At 32.9% G+C, this 20,932-nt stretch overlaps 1 protein-coding gene and 1 long non-coding RNA gene across 5 annotated transcripts in view; one reads left to right on the forward strand and one right to left on the reverse strand.

The window, feature by feature from the left end:
- LOC133540558 (uncharacterized) overlaps positions 1 to 20,932 on the forward strand; it is a 138,956-nt gene that overhangs the window by 73,520 nt on the left and 44,504 nt on the right. The window lies entirely within an intron of this gene.
- Positions 736 to 20,932, reverse strand: part of prrx1b (paired related homeobox 1b) — a 41,181-nt gene continuing 20,984 nt past the window's right edge. For all 3 annotated transcript variants that reach the window (XM_061883250.1, XM_061883251.1, XM_061883252.1), the window contains 3 exons: positions 14,719 to 14,894; positions 3,497 to 3,678; positions 736 to 1,420 (listed from right to left, as the gene is read on the reverse strand). In XM_061883250.1, the coding sequence (XP_061739234.1) occupies positions 1,288 to 1,420; positions 3,497 to 3,678; positions 14,719 to 14,894 (491 nt within the window). In that variant the 3' untranslated portion in view covers positions 736 to 1,287. The remainder of the gene's footprint in view (positions 1,421 to 3,496; positions 3,679 to 14,718; positions 14,895 to 20,932) is intronic.

The following is a 20,932-nucleotide window of genomic DNA, read 5'->3' on the forward strand; positions in this document are numbered from 1 at the left end:
TCATATTTAATCATATTTTTTGTCGAAAAAACAGATGCTAAAATGAAGAAATCAATTAAAATGTATTTATTATTCTTTACAATAAAAAAAAAATACTTGAACATTGATTTAAATTGTCAGGAAAGAAGAGGTAGGAATTTAAAAGGTAAAAAGGTATATGTGTTTAAAAATCCTCAAATCATTTTTAAGGTTTTATTTTTTCTCTAAAATTGTCTTTATGAAAGTTATAAGAAGCAAAGTAAAACAATTAATGAATTTATTTAAACAAGTGAAGACCAAGTCTTTAAAATATTTTCTTGGATTTTCAAATTCTATTTGAGTTTTGTCTCTCTTAGAATTAGAAATATCGAGCAAAGCAAGACCAGCCTGCTAGTAAATAAATACAATTTAAAAAATAGAGGCAGCTCACTGGTAAGTGCTGCTATTTGAGCTATTTTTAGAACAGGCCAGCGGGCGACTCATCTGGTCCTTACGAGGGACCTGATGCCAGCGGGCACCGCGTTGGTGACCCCTGATCTACACTAACCATCAAGTGTTTATTTTCATAAACATTAAGCATACCCGTCACGTTTCATGTGTCAGGTAAACCGTGATAAATGTAGCTACATGTATCCCTATCTTACAGTTTTTTTTATACTAACTCATCCATACACTGTACATACACCTCATACACGTACATCCAATATAATGTGGCAACATGGCTGGGGGGAGAACTACTGAATGGACACTGCCGTCTTTGCTTGAAACGTTAATTTTTTTATTAATATATAATTTTTTTAATTTTTTTTTTTCTGTTACAAATGATATCACAGGAAATGAAAACGATCTACTGGGTTTGGGAAATACAAGATCCGTCCCTGAATATGGAAGTTACATGAAAAATAAAGTTGTCATTGGTTTACTATAGGAAAGTGATTAAAAAAAAAAAAAAAAAAAGTTAACGCCATCTTAAAATAAAGTCTTTTATAAGGGGGAAAAAAAAAGTTCCAGAAAATCCTCCACAGCTAAATTCCCCAAATTGTCCTTCTGAGAGAAGTCCAAATGTTTGAAAATCAGCGCCGATTAGAATATGCAGATATTTATGACAACATCCATCCAGATGCCCTTTTGTATAAAAGGATGACATCACCTACTTGTTGCTACGGCAACAACGCTTTCTGCTTTACTGGAAAGCTTGGATTCAGGTGAGATGACGCTCAGTCCGAACATAAAGTCTTTCTGTGGGAGTCCAGTGGTCCCGGGGGGGCAGGGGGGCGGGGGGGTCCTCCTGCACGCCGGTCCCCTCTCTCAGTTGACGGTGGGCACCTGGTTCAAGCTGTACTCTTTGGCTTTGAGCCGCAGGTTGGCGATGCTGTTGGCCATGTTCATGCCCGGGGATGTGTTGGTGTTGGAGCAGCTGGGTGGGTAGGCGGCCATGGTACTGGCAAAAAAATACAAAAAAACAACAACAAGATATGGTAATCAAACTTAGTCATGTTGCGATCATAACAACAATAGCAATACATTCATATAATGTACAAATGTTGACACTGTCAAAATTTGCACTTTGTTTTTTTGTTTTACAAACCCCGTTTCCATATGAGTTGGGAAATTGTATTGGATGTAAATATAAACGAAATACAATTAATTGCAAATCATTTTCAACCCATATTCAGTTGAATATGCTACAAAGACAACATATTTGATGTTCAAACTGATAAACTTTTTTTTTTTTTTGCAAATAATCATTAACTTTAGAATTTGATGCCAGCAACACGTGACAAAGAAGTTGGGAAAGGTGGCAACAAATACTAATTCACTTGAGGAATGCTCATCAAACACTTATTTGGAACATCCCACAGGTGTGCAGGCCAATTGGGAACAGGTGGGTGCCATGATTGGGTATAAAAGCAGTTTCCATGAAATGCTAAGTAATTCACAAACGAGGATGGGGCGAGGGTCACCACTTTGTAAGCAAATTGTCGAACAGTTTTAGAGCAACATTTTTCAACGAGCTATTGCAAGGAATTTAGGGATTTTACCATCTACGGTGCGTAAAATCATCGAAAGGTTCAGAGAATCTGGAGAAATCACTGCACGTAAGCGAAGATATTACAGACCTTTGAGCCCTCGGGTGGTACTGCATCAAAAACCGACATCAGTGCGTAAAGGATATCACCACATGGGCTCAGGAACATTTCATAAAACCACTGTCAGTAACTACAGTTGGCCGCTACATCTGTAAGTGCAAGTTAAAACTCTACTATGCAAAGCAAAACCCATTTATCAACAACACCCAGAAACACCGCCAGCTTCGCTGGGCCTGAGATCATCTATGATGGACTGATGCAAAGTGGAAAAGTGTTCCCGGTGTCTGACGAGTCCACATTTCAAAGTATATTTGGAAACTGTGGACGTGGTGTCCTCCGGAACAAAGAGGAAAATAACCATTCGGATTGTTATAGGCGCAAAGTTCAAAAGCCAGCATCTGTGACGGTATGGGGGTGTATTAGTGCCCAAGGCATGGGTAACTTAAACATCTGTGAAGGCACCATTAATGCTGATTGGTCTATACAGGTTTTGGAGCAACATATGTTGTCATCCAAGCAACTTTATCATGGACGCCCCTGCTTATTTCAGCAAGACAATGCCAAGCCTCGTGTTACAACAGCTTGGCTTCGTTGTAAAAGAGTGTGGGTACTTTCTTGGCTCACCTGCAGTCCAGACCTGTCTCCCATCAAAAATGTGCGGCGCATTATGAAGCGTAAAATACGACAGCGGAGACCCCGGACAGTTAAACCACTGAAGCTCTACTTAAAACACGAATGGGAAAGACTTCCACTTTCAAAGCTTCAACAATTAGTTTCCTCAGTTCCCAAACGTTTATTGAGTGTTGTTAAAAGAAAAGGTGATGTAACACAGTGGTGAACATGCCCTTTCCCAACTACTTTGGCACGTGTTGCAGCCATGAAATTCTAAGGTAATTATTATTTGCAACAAAAAAAATAAAGTTTATGAGTTTGAACATCAAATATCTTGCCTTTGTAGTGCATTCAATTGAATATGGGTTGAAATCATTGTATTCTGTTTATATTTACATCTAACACAATTTCCCAACTCATATGGAAACGGGGTTTGTACACTACTGCACATACTATAACTACAAGTGCACTTCCACAAGTAGTGTAACTATAAGAAATTGCAAGTATACCATCACAAGTACTAAATAAACTACACTACCACACGTACAATAATTAAGGGAAACCACCAGTACACTACCACAAGTATTATAACTACAAGTACACAACCACAGGTACTATAACTGCACAAAACTACAAGTAAACGACTACAAGGACCACAACGACAAGAAACCTCAAGTACTACAAGTACAAGTACTTTACATTTCCACAAGTACGAGAAACTACAAGTATAGGATCACAAGTACTAAACTACAAGAAACTATTACTACAGTACATCAAGTTTGTGTTTCCTAAACTCCAAACATGAGCCGACCTACCTGTAGGGGGCGGTGCTACCCCAGGAAAGGTAGTCGTTGGGGCGTGGGGCGGGGCGGGGCACGATGGGCTGCTCCACCGCCGTTACTTCTCCGGAATACGATTTGAGAAGGGAAGCGTTTTTGCTGGCCAGCATGGCTCGCTCATTCCTGCGGAACTTGGCCCGTCTGTTCTGGAACCAAACCTGCAATAAACAAATACAAACAATGTAAAAAATATTTGGATGTCACTCTATGTCATCAAACACCGGCCTACTAGTATGTAACGCACGCTAAAATCATATGTAATGCATCCATGAAAGTATGGAGAAGCTGCTGATGGTGTGTTTGACACAAATCTCATTGGTCATTATGTGAGTGAGTCATTTCCTTCAGAGGTGTCCAAGGTGTGGTCCAGGCAGGCAGCTCATGTTTTATTGTCTCTCAGCATTGTGCAAAATTAAAATGATTAATTATGAAATATTACACTAATTTGCCTTGTCACCTGAAGACAGGCTTGGGCAATTATTTTACTCGGGGGGGCCAGATTTAGATAAAAAAGTGTGTCTGGGGGCCGGTATATCTATTTTTAGGAACACTAATACAAACCTTCTTTCCATATGAGTTGGGAAATTGTGTTAGATGTAAATATAAACGGAATGCATTGATTTGCAAATCCTTTTCAACCCATATTCAATTGATTACACTACAAAGACAAGATATTTGATGTTTGAACTCATAAACTTTATTTTTTTTAAAAGTAATAATTAACTTAGAATTTCATGGCTGCAACAAGTGCCAAAGTAGTTGGGAAAGGGCATGTTCACCACTGTGTTACATCACCTTTTCTTTTAACAACACTCAATAAACGTTTGGGAACTCAGGAAACTAATTGTTGAAGCTTTGAAAGTGGAATTCTTTCCCATTCTTGTTTTATGTAGAGCTTCAGTCGTTCAACAGTCTGGGGTCTCCGCTGTCGTATTTTACACTTCATAATGTGCCACACATTTTCGATGTTGTAACATGTGCTGAATGTGGCTTGGCATTGTCTTGCTGAAATAAGCAGGGGCGTCCATGAAAAAGACAGCGCTTAGATGGCAGCATATGTTGTTCCAAAACCTGTATGTACCTTTCAGCATTAATGGTGCCTTCACAGATGTGTAAGTTACCCATGCTTTGGGCACTAATGCACCCCCATACCATCAAAGATGCTAGCTTTTGAACTTTGCGTCGATAACAGTCTGGATGGTTCGCTTCCCATTTGGTGCGGATGACACGATGTCGAATATTTCCAAAAAACATTTGAAATGTGGACTCGTCAGACCACAGAACACTTTTCCACTTTGCATCAGTCCATCTTAGGTGATCTCGGGCCCAGAGAAGCTGGCGGCGTTTCTGGATGTTGTTGATAAATGGCTTCCGCTTTGCATAGTAGAGCTTTAACTTGCACTTACAGATGTGACGACGAACGGTATTTAGTGACAGTGGTTTTCTGAAGTGTTCCTGAGCCCATGTGGTGATATCCTTTAGAGATTGATGTCGGTTTTTGATACAGTGCCGTCTGAGGGATCGAAGGTCACAGTCATTCAATGTTGTTTTTCTGGCCGTGCAGCTTACGTGGAGTGATTTCTCCAGATTCTCTGAACCTTTTGATGATATTATGGACCGTAGATGTTGAAATCCTTAGATTTCTTGCAATTGCACTTTGAGAAAGGTTGTTCTTAAACTGTTTGACTATTTGCTCACGCAGTTGTGGACAAAGGGGTGTACCTCGCCCCATCCTTTCTTGTGAAAGACTGAGTATTTTTGGGGAAGCTGTTTTTATACCCAATCATGGCACCCACCTGTTCCCAATTAGCCGGCACACCTGTGGGATGTTCCAAATAAGTGTTTGATGAGTAGTCCTCAACTTTATCAGTATTTACTGCCACCTTTCCCAACTTTTTGTCGCGTGTTGCTGGCATCATATTCTAAAGTTAATCATTATTTGAAAAAAAAAACATGTTTATGAGTTTGAACATCAAATATGTTGTCTTTGTAGCATATTCAACTGAATATGGGTTGAAAAGGATTAGCAAATAATTGTATTCCGTTTATATTTACATCTAACACAATTTCCCAACTCATATGGAAACAGGGTTTGTAGATAATTAATTATCCAAAAAATATTTGATTGATTTTATGAGTTAGTTATAATTATTTAATATAAAAGTAAGTAATTAATAACATAAATAAACATATATTATCTCATTAAATTAACAATGAGAATACAAGTTTGTATTTATAGTCTACAAAATGTAATCAGTAAGGTGCAGTATAAAGTCAATGGTGTGTAACAAGTAATTCAACACTAATACAAATAGCAATGAAGTTTTATTACATACACATTTAAGTGGCTCCTTTCTTCGTTAACATGACGATGATGTTAGTGGTTATTATTAGATGCTGCATGCTGACGCATGGCCCTCAGGAATGAACCCCGAGACTTTGTGCACGGCTTTGTGTTACACATTAATGACAGATGTGCGCCTTGTTTTTCATTCCCGCTCTCAGGACAATCAACGTTTTATCGGAAACACACGTTTTTGGTTTAAGGAAGTATTCTGGGCCATGTAACTTGAAAAGATCCATCAAGTGATGTTTAGTGTACATGTATGGTGTTGGTGTGAATACTTTGATGATATATATCAGGGGTACCCAAACTTTTTGACTCGGGGGCCGCAGTGGATGAAAACAATTTGGCCGGGGTTTGTGTGTGTGTGTGTGTGTGTGTATGTATATATATATATATATATATATATATATATATATATATATATATATATATATATATATATATATATATATATATATATATATATATATATATATATATATATATATGTGTGTGTGTGTGTGTCTTAATTAGATTATCCAGAATATAGTGCTCGATACCATGGTAGAGTGCATGTATGTATGTGTGGGGAAAAAAATCACAAGACTACTTTATCTCTACAGAACTGTTTCATGAGGGGTTCCCTCAATTATCAGGAATTTTAATGGAAGCATTCACATACCCTGGTGAATGGTATGTCTTGAAGTAGTCTTGTGATCCCCCCCCCCCCCCCCACACACACACACACACATATGTATATATATATATATATATATATATATGTATGTATATATATATATATATATATATATATATATATATATATATATATGTATATGTATATACTATATATATATATATATATATATATATATTAGGGATGCACCGAAATGAAAATTTGTGGCCGAAGCCGAATAAAATTTAAAAGCTTGGCCTAAGGCCGAATACCGAATAATGAATGCAGTTTTTCACAATTTTTTAAATATTGCATAAATAGCCTAGAATAAACAATTAGACATGTTTTTCAAATAAAGTAATTTTTTATTGAATATCGACATTTTTTAAATATTCCAGTAGTCTTTGCTTTTCAAAAAAAAGCACAGTTTTTCATTTATATTAGGCCTTCAAACAAAAAAAGCATTAAAAAAAACCCCGAAGTGCATTAAAGTGGCTAAAGCCACAACAAATGAATTGTCCTTTTGGCAAAAGTCTGCTTAGCCACAGTAGATATGCCAATAATGTAAACAGAAGGCTTAAGTAAATCTCAATTAAGTGTGTGCTTATAACCTCTTACACTTATACAGGTAGCCTACACAACAGGCTAATAATGTAAACGGAGGGCCCACTAAATCTCAATAAGTGTGTGCTTGTAACCTCATACACTTATACAGGTACACAACATATCCCAACGTCACCGCGTCACTGCACGTTGGTTGATTGCGTCACCGCGTCAAAAAATTGCGTCACACGCCACTATTCGGCCTTGTTTTTAACTCATTCCACCGAAGGCCGAATGTGGCTTTTTTTGCCATATTCGGCCGAATATATTCGGTTACCGATTAATCGGTGCATCCCTAATATATATAAATATATATATATATATATATATATATATATATATATATATATATATAGGGTGTACCCCGCCTACCGCCTGAATGCAGCTGAGATAGGCTCCAGCAACTCCCTGCGACCCCAAAAGGGACAAGCGGTAGGAAATGGATGGATGGATGGATGGATATATAAAATAACATGCACACGCATACACAAGTCTCCAAAACGTTAACCACCATGTTGCTACAATAAAAAACAAACAAAGGAAAATGTAAAAAGTTGTACTGTTTTTATATTCCTCGCGCACTAATTGACTGAAAGAACGTTACATTTACTTGAGTAACTTTTGGGATGAATTGTACTTCTAAAAGTAGATTTAATGCAACATACTTTTACTTTTGCTTGAGTATATTTATAGAGAAGAAACGCTATTTTTACTCCGCTCCATTTATCTACATTCAGCTCGCTACTCGCTACTGATTTTTATCGATCTGTTAATGCACGCTTTGTTTGTTTTTGTTTTGTCAGACAGACCTTCAAAGTAGGATCCATCACATGCCCGCGTTTCACCAATCAAATGCAGTCACTGGTGACGTTTGACTCCGTTTCACCAATCAAACAGAGCCAGGCGGTCACATGATTAACTGCACTTTTTTTTTTTTAAACCTTTATTTATAAATTTCAACATCTACAAACAGTTGAAAATAATAATCAAAGTAAGTACAAAAACAGTACAAGACAGTATAAAAAACATACAAAACAGCGCCAGGGGGTTGTAAATTCAAAGTAACTAAAATAGAATGCAAACTATATATATATATAAAATAAAGTGCAAAGCCGTAAACTTACTCAATCTCAGTAAATAACTTAAATTTGGAACACAGCATCATCGTTTTCACAGCTTTTTTGGTTGTTAGAGGTAGAGTGTTTTAATGTAGAGTTCTAAATCTTTTCTAAAGGCACAAAAAACAGGTCGGGTATTGAGAAACTTACATTTATGAATAAAAAACTTAGCCAATTGTATAATGAGGTTGCAAATTATTTTTTCAATACAGTGTAAAACCAAATTTTTATTACTTAATATATATTATTGTTTTAGTTGCTTAAGAGATATTCCTGGTTCTGAATTTGTTCATTGCTATTTTTATGTTTTTTGTGCATTACTTGTTGCCGTCATCATTAAACGAACAGGTTAGTCATCAGTACTTGAGTAGTTTTTTCACAACATACTTTTTACTTTTACTCAAGTAAATATTTGGGCGACTACTCCTTACTTTTACTTGAGTAATACATCTCTAAAGTAACAGTACTCTTACTTGAGTACAATTTCTGGCTACTCTACCCACCTCTGCTTGCCGCTGATGATGTCAAGTTATGGACGGGAAAATGCATTTTACAACAATATGATTTGACTGAGCGGCTAGAAGACACAACAGGTAACAACAATAAAATGGATTAGAAAGGACAGATTTAAAAAATGACAAATAAAATAAAATAATAATTTTTTTTAATTTTAACTTGGGACTTCCCGCGGGCCGGATTTTGGACGCTGGCGGGCCGTATCCGTAGTTTGGGGACCCCTGTTGTATATATTTGGTGGCGCTTAAGTGTGGATGAAGATGTTTATTCAGTAAGTTTTAGAGGTGGAGGAATGATACTCTTGTCGGGTCGGAGGGGCTAATGAGTGTTAGTCTTCAAACACTGCAAAGTTTGCTTCATTAGTGTTGTGATTTATGGAATTATTCGTGACATTTTCTGCTCTCCGACCTTCCTTTTTTTCTCCATCTCAGCATTTGGGCTTTAAATTGTCTCCCACCTTTTGGCTTTGAGCCGGCGTTCTTCTCGTCGTGAGGCAGAAGGAGACGTGTTTATTGATATTGATCCGTTACCATGGTAACGCGGACCTCGAGGCCCGGCTATTTTAAACGATTAATCAGATAAATCTGATAGTCTGTAATTAAGCATAATTCATCACAAAACTAAACTGTCAGCACTTATTATGTCTTGTAGATACAGACATATTCATAAAAAAAACACGGTAAAAAGCGTGTTATGACTTTGGGAAAATGAAGAAAACTTTGGAAAACTGCAGCTTGTTATTTTTTTTTTTTGGGCTGTGACTTGACGTGAGTATAAAATATTCCCAAATGTGTAAAAGTACACTGTTGTCTCTCTGAGGCATGTTCCTTATTTATTTGTATCAACAGTTTATTCGTTTTTTTAAACTGAAAATGTAGTCAAAGTTGTTCATGTACCTTTTCAGCTACCTTCTTCACTGGTTCACACAGTTTTTGTTACACAACGACATATTTAACATAATATGTATGTTTTTTTAACCTACAATCCACACAACTTGCATATTTTTTAGGCAATTAGCGTAACATGTATGTTTTTATTATCCAGTTAGCATAACATGCATGTTTTTATATTACAATTTACAACATATGACATGTTTTATTTTATTTTACAATTAACGTAAAATGTATGTTTTTAATATACAGTTAACATAACATGCATGTTTTTATATTACAATCTACAACATATGACATGTTTTATTTTATTTTACAATTAACGTAAAATGTATGTTTTTAATATACAGTTTAAATAACACGCATGTTTTATTAGGAATTTAGCATAAATTGTAAGTTTTTATTATACAGTTAACATTACATGCATGTTTTTATATTACAATCTAAAACATATGACATTTTTTAATTTATTTTACAATAAACGTAAAATGTATGTTTTTAATATACAGTTTGAATAACACGCATGTTTTTATTAGGAATTTAGCATAAATTGTAAGTTTTTATTATACAGTTAACATAACATGCATGTTTTTATATTACAATCTACCACATATGACATGTTTTTTATTTTATTTTACAATTAACGTAAAATGTATGTTTTTAATATACAGTTTAAGTTACACGCATGTTTTTATTAGGAATTTAGCATAAATTGTAAGTTTTTATTATCCAGTTAACATAACATGCATGTTTTTATATTACAATCTACAACATGTGACATGTTTTTATTTTATTTTACAATTAACGTAAAATGTTTGTTTTTAGTATACAGGTTAAATAACATGCATGTTTTTTTATTAGGAATTTAGCATAAATTGTAAGTTTTTATTATCCAGTTAACATAACATGCATGTTTTTATATTGCAATCTACAACATATGACATGTTTTATTTTATTTTACAATTAACGTAAAATGTATGTTTTTAATATACAGTTTAAATAACACGCATGTTTTATTAGGAATTTAGCATAAATTGTAAGTTTTTATTATACAGTTAACATAACATGCATGTTTTTATATTACAATCTACAACATATGACATGTTTTTATTTTATTTTACAATTAACGTAAAATGTATGTTTTTAATATACATTTTAAATAACACGCATGTTTTATTAGGAATTTAGCATAAATTGTAAGTTTTTATTATACAGTTAACATAACATGCATGTTTTTATATTACAATCTACAACATATGACATGTTTTATTTTATTTTACAATTAACGTAAAATGTATGTTTTTAATATACAGTTTAAATAACACGCATGTTTTTATTAGGAATTTAGCATAAATTGTAAGTTTTTATTATACAGTTAACATAACATGCATGTTTTATTATACAATTAGCGTAACATGTCACATGCATATTTTTATAATACAATCTGTGCAACATGCTTGTTTTAATTTTACAAATATCTTAAAATGTGTGATTTTTAGTATACTATTTAAATAACAGACATTTTTATAAAACAATTTGAGTAGAATTTAATATTTGCTATACAGTAAACATAACATGTATGTTTTGTTGTACAATTAACGTGACATGCATGTTTTTATTACACAATTAACGTAGCATGCATTTTTTTAATTAAACAATCTATATAAAATGCTTGTTTTTATTTTATTTCAATTGACGTCAAATGTATGTTTTAATATGCAATTGACATAACATGCATGTTTTATTGTGCAATCTATTTTACATGCATGTTTTTATAGTACAATTAAACACAACACACAGTTAGTGTAACATGTATGTTTTTAATTATACAATTAACATCATATGTATATTTTAATATACAATTAAGACAATATGTATTTTTTAATGTACGGTTTACAAAATATGTACATTTTTAATATACAATTGACATAAAATGTATGTTTTTATTATACAACTAACAGAACATGCATGATTTATTGGACAATCTAATTAACATGCATGTTTTTATATTACAATTAAACATAACACACATTGTATTTTACACATAGCGTAAAATGTATGTTTTTGATTATACAATTAAAATAACATGTATATTTTAATATACAATTAAGACAATATGTATATTGTAATTGACAATTTATATATGTACATTTTTAATATACAATTGACATAAAATGTATGTTTTTATTATACAACTAACATCAAATTCACGTTTTTATTATACAATCAATGCAACATGTATTATCTTGTCATACAATCAACATAATATTCATATTGTTATGATACTATTACCGTAAAATAAATGTCTTTAATATGCAATATGACATGCATGTTTTTTATACAGTTAACATAACATGCATATTTTAATTATACAATAAAATAGAGAAAGTCACATAAAATGTATGATTTGACATATTCTTAATTTAACATGCATTTTTAAATGATAAAATTAACATAAATGTATGTTTTTAATATTTAGTAAATATACATCTTTTTATTATACAGTTAACACAAAATGTAAGGTTTTAATATAGAATGTATGTAATGTGGATGTTTGTTATTATATAATTAGTGTACAATGTTTTTATTGTACAATTTTGTACATTTTTACTATACATCATTCATGTTTTAATGATACAATTAACATACAATCAACATAATATTCATGTTTTTATGATACAATTACCGTAAATTGCATGCTTTAATATACAATGTATGTAACATGCAGGATTTTATTACACAGTTAATCTAACATGCATGTTTTATTTTACAGTAACATTCATGTTTATATCTTTTTTCATGAAATGACTTAAAAATGTATGTTTCCATAAAATTAGCGTAAAATATTAGTTTTTATTATATTTACTTGTTGGCATGTTTTTATTACACAAATAACATACAGAAACATGCATGTTTTTTTTTCACAAACTTAACCTAAAATATATATTATTATACAATTAAAATACAGTGACATTCATGTTTTTATCTTTTTTCATAAAATGACTATAAAATGTATGTTTCCATACAATTAGCGTAGAATATATGTTTTTGTTATATTTACTTGTTTGCATGTTTTTATTACACAATTAAAATACATAAACATGCATGTTTTTTTACAAACTTAACCTACTATATATATATATTATACAATTAGCACAGAACATATGATTTTAATATACAATTTACATAACATGTATTTTTTTTTTATCATACAGTTAAAATAATATTCAGGTTTTGTTATACAATTACAGTAAAATGTATGTTTTTGGTATCCAATTTATATATGCATGTTTTTAATTTAAATGACGTAAAATTCATGTTTTTAATACACAGTAAATTTAATGGCATTTTGTCCTATAAAATTTATGTAAACTATGTTTTCAACTTGGAGTTAATTTCATGCAGTTTTTAAAAATCATACAATAATGTACATTTACGTTTTTAACACGTTTAGTTTAACATGCATTTTTGTGTTATAACATCCACGTAAAATAATATACATATGTTTGTTTTTTCACAAACTTAACCAAAGATATATATTATAATACAATTAGCATAGAAAGTATGAGTTTTAATATCCAATTAACGTAACATGTATATTTTATCATACAGTTAACATAATATTCAGGTTTTGTTATACAATCACAGTAAAATGTATGTTTTTAGTGTCCACTTTATAGATGCATGTTTTTTTATTTAAATTACGTAAAATGCATGTTTTTAACATACAGTAAGTTTAATGGCGTTTTTTTAATTATAAAATTTACGTAAACTATGTTTTTTTAATTTAAATTACGTAAAATGCATGTTTTTAACATACAGTAAGTTTAATGGCATTTTTTTGTTATAAAATTTACGTAAACTATGTTTTTTATTTAAATTACGTAAAATGCATAATTTTAACATACAGTAAGTTTAATGGTGTTTTTTTATTATAAAATTTACGTAAACTATGTTTTTTTTATTTAAATTACTTAAAATGCATGTTTTTAACATACAGTAAGTTTAATGGTGTTTTTTTTTTATCATAAAATTTACGTAAACTCTGTTTTTTTATTTAAATTACGTAAAATGCATGCTTTGAACATACAGTTAGTTTAATGGCCTTTTTTTTATTAGAAAATTTACGTAAACTATGTTTTTTATTTAAAGTACGTAAAATGCATGTTTTTAACATACAGTAAGTTTAATGGCGTTTTTTAATTATAAAATTTACGTGAACTATATTTTTTTTATTTAAACTACGTAAAATGCATGTTTTTAACATATATTAAGTTTAATGGCGTTTTTTTTATTATAAAATTTACGTAAACTCTGTTTTTTTATTTAAATTACATAAAATGCATGTTTTTAACAAACAGTAAGTTTAATGGCGTTTTTTTATTATAAAATTTACGTGAACTCTCTTTTTTTATTTAAATTACGTAAATTACATGTTTTTAACATACAGTAAGTTTAATGGCATTTTTTTACTGTAAAATTTACGTTATCTATGTTTTTAACTTTAAGTTAATTTACATGCAGTTTTTCAAAAAAATCATACAATCAAGTTAAATTTATATTTTTAACATGCGTTCAGTTTAACATGCACATGTGTGTTATAAAATCTACGTAAAATAATATGTTTATTATAAAATTAGCGTTAAATGTATGTTTTAATATACAGTTAATATATTTTGCATTATTTTGTTATATAATCAACATATTTTTTTAAATATATAATTTATATAGCAGTCATGGTTTTAATATACAACACAAATAACATGTTTTTACAACCAAGATAACATGTTTTTTTAAGCTATACACTTAATGTTTTTATAGTTATTTTTTATTATGCAAATAATGTACCAGGTTTTGAGTAAACCATACATTTAACAACCTAATGACAAGTAATTTTCCCATATTTTTTTAAACCAACGTAAAAATTATTCATAAAAACATGTTACACATCACTCAAATTTCCACTTTAATACCACATTTTGATAAATATGAGTACAGTATATAAGGGCATGTTTTGTAAACAAGTATAGGTGGAAGAGAAGAAACAGGTGAGTAGTCTGCGTGCTTACCTGCACTCTGGCCTCAGTGAGGTTGACCCGGCGGGCCAGGTCTTCCCGCACAAAAGCGTCCGGGTAGTGGGTCCTCTCAAACACTCTCTCCAGAGCCTGCAGCTGACTGCTGTTGAAGGTGGTCCGGTTCCTGCGCTGCTTCCTCTTTTTCTTCTCCTCCGTGTTCATCTGCTCGTCTGCACAACGGCAACAAAGATGCCATGTTTGAAACATATTTTGATGCACCTACCCATATTATACACAGGCAGAAAAGACCCACGTTGTTGGAAAAAAGCTGAATTTAGATAGAAACTTTAGCCGTACCTGCACGTTACTTACATACATTACAGACCTCTTTTACTTTCATGTTTACAACTAATTTACCAAACACATTTTACAGTAGAATACATTTGTAACACACTTTAAACTGCTCGACACACCATTTACACACCTTTACAATCTGCATACTTTACATTCATGGTACGCACATAATTTCCAAAGGTTTTACTCACATTACAATGATATCCTTTACACATACCTCACCCATCTATGTTACATACTTTACGCATGTTCTCCTCATACTTTTACGCACATGGTATACACACATAATTTGCACACATTTTACAATTATATCCACATATACTTTACACATGTTATATACATACTTTGCACATACTTATACACATAGTATACATACATACTTTGCACATACTTTTAAGCACATGGTATTCACACATAATTTACACAATTTGTACACACTTTACAATGATAGCCACACATACTTTACACACGTGTTATGTACAGTACATACTTTACACATGCTTTGCACATACTTATACAAATCTAGTATACATACATATTTTGCACATACTTTTACACACATGGTATACACACATAATTTGCACACACTTTACAATTATATCCACATATACTTTACACGTTTTGTATACATACTTTACACATGTTTTGCACATATTATACACACAGAGTATACATACATACTTTGCACATACTTTTACGCGCATGCTATTCACACATAATTTACACAATTTGTACACACTTTACAATGAGAGCCACACATACTTAACACACGTGTTTTATACATACTTTACACATGCTTTGCACATACTTATACACATATAGTGTACATACATACTTTGCACATACTTTTACGCACATGGTATACACACATAATTTGCACACACTTTACAATTATATCCACATACTTTGCACATGTGTGTTATATACATACTTTACACATGCTTTGCACATACTCATACACATATAGTGTACATACATACTTTACACATGTTTTGTACATACCTTTACGCACATGGTATACACACATAATGTACACAATTTGCACACACTTCACAATTATATCCACATATACTTTACACATCCTTTACACACATGTGTCATATACATACTTTACACATGCTTTGCACATACTTATACACATATAATATACATACATACTTTGCACATACTTTTACGCATGGTACATACACCTAATGTACACAATTTGTACACACTTTACAATGATAACCACATAAAGCTTACAGATACTTTACACACATGTGTTATATACATACTTGACACATGCTTTGCACATATTATACACATATAGTATACATGCATACTTTGCACATATATTTACGCACATGGTATACACACATAATGTGCACAATTTGCACACACTTTTTTTAATTATATCCACATATACTTTACACATACTTTACAAATGTGTGTTATATGCATACTTTAAACATGCTTTGCACATACTTATACACATATAGTATACACACATACTTTGCACATACTTTCACGCACATGATGTACACACATAATGTACACAATTTGCACACACTTTGCAATGATATCCACATATACTTTACACATACTTTACAAATGTGTGTTATATGCATACTTTACACATGCTTTGCACATACTTATAAACATATAGTATACACACATACTCTACACATGCTTTGCACATACTTATAAACATATAGTATACACACATACTCTACACATGCTTTGCACATACTTTCACGCACATGATATACACACATAATGTACACAATTTGCACACACTTTGCAATGATATCCACATATACTTTACACATACTTTACAAATGTGTGTTATATGCATACTTTACACATGCTTTGCACATACTTATAAACATATAGTATACACACATACTCTACACATGCTTTGCACATACTTTTATGCACATGGTATATGCACATTATGTACACAATTTGCACACACTTTACCCTTATATCCACATATTTACACACACTTTACACACACATGTGTTCTATACATACTTTACACATACTTATACACATTTGGTATACATACATACTTTACACATGCTTTGCACATACTTTTACGCACATGGTACAGTATATGCATATTATGTACACAATTTGCACACATTTTACAATTATGTCCACATATACTTTAAACAAACTTTACACACGTATGTAACATACATACTTTACACATGCTTTGCACATACACATATAGTAAACACACATAATGTACACAACGTATACACACTTCACTATTATATCCACATATACTTTACACAAACTTTACACACATATGTAACATACATACTTTACACATGCTTTGCACATACACATATTGTAAACACACATAATGTACACAATGTATACACACTTCACTATTATATCCAAATATACTTTACATAGTATGAATGTAACGTATTACATACATACTTGACACATGTTTTGCACATACACATATAGTAATGTGCACAATGTATACACACTTCACATATAAACTTTACACACGTAGGTAGGTCACACATGTTTCGCACATATTTTTACACACGGTATATGCACATAATTTACAAATCGACTACACACATCATACATTACACATTCTTCCCACAGATACTGTACATTACATGCATCCATGACAAATCCTGACTATTTTATACACCCTGCCCCCCGTGCGTCGGCAAGGTGGGCGGGGTTGAGGGCGCGGGGGTGTAAAATATATTCAGGAAGTGTCACGGATGCAAAGGATTCTGGGTATTTGTTGTGTTGCGTTTATGTTGTGTTACTGTGAGGATGTTCTCTCGAAATGTGTTTGTCATTCTTGGCTTCACAGTGTGGCACATATTAGTAAGAGTGTTAAAATTGTTTATATCACAACCATCAGTGTACTCTGTGTCACCCAGTATGCCTTGCAGTCGTGTACGTGTGATTGCAGAATCTGCACACAACATGTTGCTGGACTGACAACCGGTTTGTACATGTTGTAGAAGGTGTCAAAGTCAATGGCTCAACAGCACGCCTTTATTCTTGTCATCAGGATGAACACCATTGGATATTCGCGAGAACGTTAGCGGCTCACATTGTCTTCTTACTCTGTGAAACGGATTTAAATAGCTCTATGAGTGGTAAAGGTGGCCGACCTCTGATGTATTTCAGCGGGCGGTTGCGGTTCTGATAAAATGTTGGTTCGGGTGGACGGCGGGTGGATGATGACTTTGGTGATGCGGTTGCGGATGATATAATTGCCTATCCGCGCGTCTCTACTTCATATACACACTTTAAACATGCTCTAGACATGTGTTGCACATACATTTTCACACATGGTACACACACATCTTTTACACATTTTATACACACTTTACAATGACATCCAAATATACTTTACACATACTTCACAGATATATTTTACATGTCTTTGTACATACTTTGGTATACACATATTTTACACATTTTATGTACACTTCACAATGATACTCACGTTTATATCATACACATATGTCACATGCATACTTTAAACATGCATGTTAAATAAATACTTTACACACATACATTACATGTATACTTTACACATGCATTTCACAGACTTTTATACACGGTATACACATGATTAACACATTTTATACACACTTTTCAATGATATCCAAATATTCTTTACCCCTACTTCACATATACACTTTATCCATATTATTTACACATGCTTGTTACATACATCCAATACACATGCTGTGTATATACTTTTACACACTTGGTATACCGTATAACCTTGAATTGCCGCCGGGGCGCTATCCTTCCATCCATCTATTTTCTACCGCTTATTCCCCTTTGAGGTCGCGGGGGGCGCTGGCGCCTATCTCGGCTACAATCGGGCGGAAGGCGGGGTACACCCTGGACAAGTCAGGGCGCTAATTAATTTAAAACATCTTCTCACTCCTGCGCTCACCAAAGGCATGCGGTAAAAGTAAGCATGCGCTAATTATTTTAAAACCTCTTCTCACTCCGGCACTTACCAAAGGTATGCAGTAAAAAATTTGAGTGTGATGTAAGCTTGGACCTTAAACCTTACTGAATAGCTCTTAATCTTTTTCCCTTTATGCGATTTCAAATTACCGGTATTGAAATCAGCCTCCTCCATTTTGAAAATGATGACAGGGGAAGTTTTGATTGATTGATTGATACTTTTATTAGTAGATTGCACAGTTCAGTACATATTCCGTACAATTGACCACTAAATGGTAACACCCGAATAAGTTTTTCAACTTGTTTAAGTCGGGGTCCACGTTAATCAATTCATGGTACACATATATACTATCAGCATAATACAGTCATCAAACAAGTTAATCATCATAGTATGTACATTGAATTATTTACATTATTTACAATCCGGGGGGTGGGATGAGGAGCTTTGGTTGATATCAGCACTTCAGTCATCAACAATTGCATCAACAGAGAAATGTGGACATTGAAACAGTGTAGGTCTTATTTAGTAGGATATGTACAGCCAGCAGAGAACATAGTGAGTTCAGATAGTATAAGAACAAGTATATACATTAGAAATACATTTGAGTTGTTTATAATCCGGGGAGATGGGATGTGAATGGAGGAGGGTATTAGTAAAGTGTTGAAGTTGCCTGGAGGTGTTGTTTTAGAGCGGTTTTGAAGGAATATAGAGATGCACTTACTTTTATACCTGTTGGGAGTGCATTCCACATTGATGTGGCATAGAAAGAGAATGAGTTAAGACCTTTGTTAGATCGAAATCTGGGTTTAACGTGGTTTGTGGAGCTCCCCCTGGTGTTGTGGTTATGGCGGTCATTTACGTTAAGGAAGTAGTTTGACATGTACTTCGGTATCAAGGAGGTGTAGCGGACTTTATAGACTAGGCTCAGTGCAAGTTGTTTTACTCTGTCCTCCACCCTGAGCCAGCCCACTTTGGAGAAGTGTCACTGGTGACGTCACGAGTTTGACCGGGCGGTAATACTAAGCATGCGCTAATTATTTTGCGAAACGAGTTTGACCCAGCAGTAATTCAAGTCAGGCGCATACTATTAGCCCTGCGGCAATTCAAGGAAATACGGTATACAGATTATTATACATTTTATACACACTTTACAATAATATCCGCATGTATTTCACACCGCATATATACTTTACACACAGATGTTACATACATACTTTACACATGCATTGCACATCATTTTACACACATGGTATACGCATTTCAAACATTACATACACACTTTCTATTGATATCTACCGTTACTTTAGACATACTTTCCACACTTTACACATGCACGTTGCATACATACTTTACACATGCTTTGTATATACTTTTACACACATGGTATATTCACATAACACATTTTATACACACTTTACAATAATATCCACATGTATTTTACACATACTTCCAATGTATATACTTTACACACAGACGTTACATACATACTTTACACATGCATTGCACATCATTTTACACACATGGTATATGCACTTTACGCATTTCATACACACTTTTTATTGATATCTACAGATACTTTAGAGATATTCTTACACATACTTTCCACACATACACACTTTACACATGCACGTTACATACATACTTTACACAAGCTTTGCACATACATGGTTCTTACATATACTATACACACTTCACAATAATACCCACATATAAACTACTTATACTTCACATCCATACTTGACACACTTACATTCTTTACACATCATTTACACATTTGCACACACTTTATAATTATATCCCCATGTACTGTACTTTACTAATTCTTTACATACATACTTTGCATGCATACTTTACACATGCTTCACACATACTATAAGCACATTTTACACATGTTTTGCACACACACAATGATATTCACGTCCCCTTTAGATTCAGTACATACACTTTACACACACACCACAC

This window comes from Nerophis ophidion, linkage group LG22 (assembly GCF_033978795.1).
Source record: "Nerophis ophidion isolate RoL-2023_Sa linkage group LG22, RoL_Noph_v1.0, whole genome shotgun sequence".
Taxonomy (NCBI): Eukaryota; Metazoa; Chordata; class Actinopteri; order Syngnathiformes; family Syngnathidae; genus Nerophis; species Nerophis ophidion.